Source organism: Carassius auratus, unplaced genomic scaffold, assembly GCF_003368295.1.
Source record: "Carassius auratus strain Wakin unplaced genomic scaffold, ASM336829v1 scaf_tig00216545, whole genome shotgun sequence".
NCBI classification, from domain to species: domain Eukaryota; kingdom Metazoa; phylum Chordata; class Actinopteri; order Cypriniformes; family Cyprinidae; genus Carassius; species Carassius auratus.
Genome location: NW_020528624.1, coordinates 1,218,726 through 1,225,789, shown reverse-complemented (window position 1 = coordinate 1,225,789; position 7,064 = coordinate 1,218,726). Strand labels below are relative to the sequence as shown.

Here is a 7,064-nt window from a genome sequence, read left to right as displayed (position 1 = left end):
ATATTTTTGGACAATAATGTTGATCCAGGATCATCAAAAGATGTTGATCCAGGAACAGGTCTTCCTTGGCAAAATCACGGAGACCATATCTACTATAGACAAAATGATGTAGCTCAGTCTTTGTCTTGATTTTTCTTATTGGTCAATGCCCAAACTACACGCTTATTAACCATGCATTTCTTATAATAAAACATTTCATGTTTTCTAATACTATTTTGCATATCCATGCACTCTTATGTAAATCATCCTTACAATGCAATTATAGAATTAAAGTAATGAGTAATATTAATTAACAACATGTGCTTATATTAGGTTAGAATTAGAGTTTGGTTTCAAGCTAGTTGTATATAATTATGCTTTATTTACAGTTACATGTAACATGTAAGAAGGATACTGTAAAATAAAATGTTACCATGTAAAATAAAATAATTAACTAAAATATTTGGTAACAGTGTTTATTTACAGGATGGCATGTGAATGAAAGTTAAGTGATTAGTTCAGTACGGTGTTGTCTCAAGGTCGGGGGTAACATTTGTAGATCGAATAAAGAAGAACGTTTATGGGCATAGCGAAGACTTACAGAAATCCTACAGACTAATCCTACAGAGTTTTTTTTTTTTTTTTTTTGCTTTTGCTTTGATAGCTACATGCAAGCAAATGTACTAATTTTGCATGTTCATGTGTACATTGCATAAATATGGAATATTAAAAAAAAGAATAGTTCAAACATTTTTCACCTTATATTTGTTATTAAATATAATTTAAATGTTACAATTTTAACTGGTGACACAAGTTATTTGTGCATATTGTCACAGTTGTCCATATAGCAAAAATAAATAAGGAAATAAAGAATGTTTCAAATACATTAAAGTACTACCACATACCACAAAAGTAACAATAAGTGTTTTATTGAATATTAGAGTTGAAATTTTTACAGAACATCAGGCAAATATTTAGTTTTATGAAGACATCAGAAGCATAGTGTTTGTGCCTCATCATTTTAGACTAGACAAATCATTTTGGAAAATTATATTTTATGATAAACAACACTGTAAAACCTGTAAGAAGCTTTTTCAAATTAAAAATGTTAACTTTTAAGTGCTTATTTTGGAAAGTGGCCAACTTTTGAGCGCTGAAACAAGCATGCAATGTTTTTGCGAATTTCTGGTAAATTTAAGCCATAAATAAGAGGATTCAGAAAAGGTGGGATAACCAGAAAGCCCACTGAAAAAAATAAAGCAACAAACTTAAATTTGTCTGAGTCATACCTACTTAAAGCAATATCACAAAATGATGCTATAGAGTAATTAACAAAACTTATAATGTGAGGGATACATGTTTGTAATGCTTTGCCCCTAAATTCTTTGGAGATTTTTTGACAAATTATCAAAATTCTGACATAAGTATATAAAATGAAGAATGCAGGGAGAAAAACTGTTGTTGCTGAGACAAAAAATCCAATTATGTTGTTATTCAAAGTGGAATTCCCACAAGACAGGCGAACTACAGACCAGTTGGAGCAGTGCAGTCGAGCTATGTCTGTCCCACACAAAGGCAACCTGGCTGAGAAGAAAATAGCCAAACCCATAGAAAACACTGCATAAAGTGATGCTAGCGCCATGTACAGTGCTGTCACTTTTGAGTTCATAATTTTATGATATTTTAAAGGATTACAAATGGCAACATATCTGTCATATGCCATCAGAGTTAATATGGTATATTCCCACACTGCAAAAGTATAAATTGTAAAAATCTGAACAAAACACGCTGTCCTAGAAATTGTATTTGTATCAAAAAGGAGATCAACCATTAGCCTAGGGAAGAAACCAGCTGAGCCATAGAGATCATTGACAGACAAACAAGATATCCGTATGTACATTGGCTCATGAAGAGATCTCTCTTTAAACACCACAAACAAAATTATGACATTAAATAATAGAATTGCTAAATAAACTGTAAGTGTCAATATTAGAATAAGATATCTCATGTGCACAAAATCCTTGAACAAAGTGAAATAAAAATATGAAGGCATGGTTCCATTTTCCATTTGGTGATCAAAAAGCTCAATGAAAATGCCACTTAAAAATATATATTTAGGTTCATTTTTTTCTTCCCATTATTTAAATAATAAAGCATTCAGTTGCTTTATTATTATTATTATTATTATTATTAATATTTCCCTTTTTTCATTCTACAATATATCTTTCTTTGTTTCAGCTATTTTTAAAGTAACAATCAAGAGAGATAAATGTTGAAGGGCAAAGTGAAGAGAACTGATTGTTGCCATTGATCTGAGGCAACTGCTCAATTTGCTGTAAGCAGATTATATAACAAGAGCTGACACCATCTGGGTCTCCTTACATATGGGAATTGTCCACATATTATTATTATTATTATTATTATTATTATTATTATTAATTTATTGAATTTTATAATTTTTTTGCTGTTCGATAAGCTGATCAACAACAATAAACCCTTTTTGCATGACAACAGTTGTTTTTAGTTTATGCTATTTTTATTTTTATTTTTGATGGCTGTTGTTTATTAAATATTTATATTTTGAGAAACATTCTGAGTGTTAGTGACAGTGATTTTTGGTTACATCATTATGAGAGAAAAGAGACTATATGTGAGTCAGCAGTAAATACTTTTGCATTTAAAAAAAATGAAACAAGGTTATAAACAGGGACTGTTGTAACCAAACACAGCTTTGGACATAGACTAAAATGGATGCCAATTAATTGATTTATTGCCAAAAATCAAGCAACACAATCCATCTCTCATTTGCTGTTGAACAGGTGAGCTGGAAACTAAAGAGGCCAGAGATATGTTGGTAGATTTGAGTGAGTAGCAGTGGTATAATGTAAAATTAAAGTAAAAATACTTTGTTGCAGTACTTATTTTTTGGTAGTATCTGTACTTTACTTTTGTGTTTATATTTCAGCCAACTTTTACTCCAATACATTTCCTAATCAAAATGTATACATTTACTTTGATGCATTTGCCCTAAGTATATTCATTACTTACTAGAATATAGTCAGAAGAACACAAACTGCAGGGAAACAGATTTGATGGATGAGTGGTCTGGTGTTTGCAAGTTAGACTACTAAAAAAACACCTTTGCTCATGTACAAACAAGTGCACAGCATTGTCTGCAATAATACGGTAAGTGGTGTTGTAATGATGTGCAATCTGAAATTTTCAAGTAGGCTATATATCACCAAATCATACACAGAGTGCATGCACATTGATTTATTTGTCTATTAAAACTCAAAATTCCAGACATTCTAAATTGTAGACCGCAAAAATGCTTCTGTATGCTTTTTATATTTATATAATTTCATGTAGGCCTCATTAACTTAATATATATCACACAAAGAGTAACGTTTTTCTATATTTTAAACAAGTTCAGTAAAGCAATAAATGACTTATATTTTAGACATTATATTGTTTGTTTTTGCTCAATTTTGCTAAGGAAAATAGTTCCAAACAGATCATTGCACTGTTTTGCGTCTCTGATCAATGGACAGCGTTTTTATTTATTGAATGAATCAGCTTTTTGAACAAATCAGTTGAATAAATGATTCAGTGATACACTCATTAATACAGCCAAATGATTTGTTTCTGAATGAATCAGTCATTCAGCCATTAAAAACAAAACATTATGCCCGTTTATACATCTGTATCTGCAGTTTAAATGCATCAGTGTCCCCTCCGAGATACATAAACGGTGCAAATACATGCTATTTCAGATGCAGATTCCAGAAATATTTTCTTATGTTGAAATGAAAGACACACGTATCTGAAGAAGTGCTTCTTAATCTTACCCAAAAATACAAAATGCAAGAAATACATAAAACTGAACCCAATCTTGCTACTCAAGTGGTGTATGAACATATACATATACACTGACCTAAAGGATTATTAGGAACACCTGTTCAATTTCTCATTAATGCAGCTGTCTAATCAACCAATCACATGGCAGTTGCTTCAATGCATTTAGGGGTTTGGTCCTGGTCAAGAAAATCTCCAAAACTCCAAACTGAATGTCATAATAGGAAAGAAAGGTGATTTAAGCAATTTTGAGCGTGGCATGGTTATTGGTGCCAGAGGGGCCAGTGTGAGTATTTCACAGTCTGCTCAGTTACTGGGATGCACAACCATTTCTAGGCGTGAAAAGGGAAAAACATCTAGTATGCGGCAGTCCTGTGGGCGAAAAATGCCTTGTTGATGCTAGAGGTCAGAGGAGAATGGGCCTACTGATTCAAGCAGATAGAAGAGCAACTTTGACTGAAATAACCACTCGTTACAACCGAGGTATGCAGCAAAGCATTTGTGAAGCCAAAACACGCACAACCTTGAGGCGGATGGGCTACAAAAACAGAAGACCCCACCGGGTACCACTCATCTCCACTACAAATAGGAAAAAGAGGCTACAATTTGCATGAGCTCACCAAAATTGGACAGTTGAAGACTGGAAAAATGTTGCCTGGTCAGATGAGTCTCGATTTCTGTTGAGACATTCAGATGGTAGAGTCAGAATTTGGCGTAAACAGAATGAGAACATGGATCCATCATGCCTTGTTACCACTGTGCAGGCTGGTGGTGGTGGTGGTGTAATGGTGTGGGGGATGTTTTCTTGGCACACTTTAGGCCCCTTAGTGCCAATTGGGCATCGTTTAAATGCCACAGCCTACCTGAGCATTGTCAAGTCAAGTCAAGTCACCTTTATTTATATAGCGCTTTAAACAAAATACATTGCGTAAAAGCAACTGAACAACATTCATTAGGACAACAGTGTGTAAATAATGCAAAATGACAGTTAAAGGCAGTTCATCATTGAATTCAGCTATGTCATCTCTGTTCAGTTTAAATATTGTCTGTGCATTCATTTGCAATCAAGTCAATGATATCACTGTAGATGAAGTGACCCCAACTAAGCAAGCCAGAGGCAACAGCGGCAAGGAACCGAAACTCCATCGGTGACAGAATGGAGAAAAAAACCTTGGGAGAAACCAGGCTCAGTTGGGGGGCCAGTTTTCCTCTGACCAGACGAAACAAGCAGTTCAATTTCAGGCTGCAACAAAGTCAGATTGTGCAGAAGAATCATCTGTTTCCTGTGGTCTTGTCCTGGTGGTCTTTACAGGGGTTCTGTATCTGGGGCTCTAGTTGCCCTGGTCTCCGCTGTCTTTCAGGGATGTAGAGGTCCTTTCTAGGTGCCGTTCCACCATCTGGTCTGGATACGTACTGTATCCGGGTGACTGCAGTGACGCTCTGATCTGGATACAGACTGGATCCGGTGGCCACAGTGACCTCGGAACAAGAGAGAGACAAATATTAGTGCAGATGCCATTCTTCTAATGACGTAACAAGTACATTGTGTGTTATGGGAAGTGTTCCCGGTTCCAGTATACCTAATTAATGAAGTCTAAAAATCCTTTAACAGATTTGGATATTAAAAGGATATTAGTATGTTATGTGTAAGCCAGGTTAAAGAGATGGGTCTTTAATCTAGATTTAAACTAGACTAAAGTTTAGGCGCCAAATAGGAAAAGGATCTGCCGCCAGCAGTCGATTTTGATATTCTAGGTATTATCAAATTAAGTTTTGAGAATGTATCGGACGTAGAGGATTATAATGTGAAAGGAGCTCACTCAAATACTGAGGTGCTAAACCATTGAGGGCTTTATTAGTAAGCAGTATTTTAAAATCTATACGATGTTTGATAGGGAGCCAGTGCAGTGTTGAGAGGACCAGGCTAATATGGTCATACTTCCTGGTTCTAGTAAGAACTCTTTCTGCTGCATTTTGGACTAGCTGTAGTTTGTTTACTAAGTGTGCAGAACAACCACCCAATAAAGCATTACAATAATCTAACCTTGAGGTCATAAATGCATGGATTAACATTTCTGCATTTGACATTGAGAGCATAGGCAGTAATTTAGATATATTTTTGAGATGTAAAAATGCAGTTTTACAAATGCTAGAAACATGGCTTTCTAATGAAAGATTGCAATCAAATAGAAGAATGAAGAATTGACAGAGCAGCCATCAAGTCTTAAACAGTGTTCTAGGTAATTACATGCAGAGTTTTTAGGTCCTATAATTAACACCTGTTTTTTTTTTCAGAATTTAGCAGTAAGAAATTACTTGTCATCCAGTTTTTTATATCGACTATGCATTCCATTAATTTTTCAAGTTGGTGTGTTTCACCGGGCCATGAAGAAATATAGAGCTGAGTATCATCAGCATAACAGTGAAAGCTAACACCATGTTTCCTGATGATATCTCCCAAGGGTAACATATAGAGCTTGAAGAGTAGCGGCCTTAGTACTGAGCCTTGAGGTACTCCATACTGCACTTGTGCTCGATATGATACCTCTTCATTCACTGCTACGAATTGATGGCAGTCATATAAATACGAATTAAACCATGCTAATGCACTTCCATTAATGCCAACAAAGTGTTCAAGTCTATGCAAAATAATCTTTCTTTCTTTTCTTTTAAACGCCATACCAGCTTCTAAGGATATATTCATGGCGAGAATAAAGTACAATCAATCAAAGGAAGACAATAAAAGATGTTTAACATTTATTTTCTCTAGAAATCTTAGGACCATGTTCGGATTCACTTGATTAAAAATTTTTCCAAAAGTATCAACGGAATAAAAAATGTTTCTCACAGGGGCAGATGTAATACAATCTAGAAGGATATGTTTAATGGACAATGAATTCTGACAAAATGAACATTTTGGAGGATTTTCTCCTAAGAGTAAAAATTTATTTGTAATTTTTGAATGTCCTATTCTGCATCGTGTATAGATGACTTGATTCCAACGATTCTCAAAACAGAGGTTAAGTTTTTTCTTCACATCAGGATTTATTTCATGCCACTTATTATTTACACATTGATCCCATTCTGATTGCCATTTATTTCTGATGTATTCATTTATCGTTTGTTTTAAGTCCGTAAAAGGTATAAAACTATTTACTAATTCTGTGGATAGTGCTTCTTTTGCTGCACTGTCTGCTTTCTCATTTCCAGCAATTCCTGAGTGTCCAGGT

General features: G+C 34.5%; 1 protein-coding gene across 1 annotated transcript; it reads right to left on the bottom strand.

Annotated features, from left to right (window-relative positions):
• Positions 1 to 1,102: 1,102 nt before the first annotated feature.
• LOC113098400 (olfactory receptor 52K1-like) lies at positions 1,103 to 2,047 on the bottom strand. Its single transcript, XM_026263453.1, has one exon. It carries the CDS (start codon positions 2,045 to 2,047, stop codon positions 1,103 to 1,105), a length of 945 nt encoding a protein of 314 aa, XP_026119238.1.
• Between the last annotated feature and the right edge of the window lie 5,017 nt (positions 2,048 to 7,064).

Excerpts from the sequence above, each read along its gene's own strand:
- LOC113098400 (XM_026263453.1), bottom strand. The coding sequence starts at position 2,047 with ATGGAAAATGGAACCATGCCTTCATATTTTTATTTCACTTTGTTCAAG.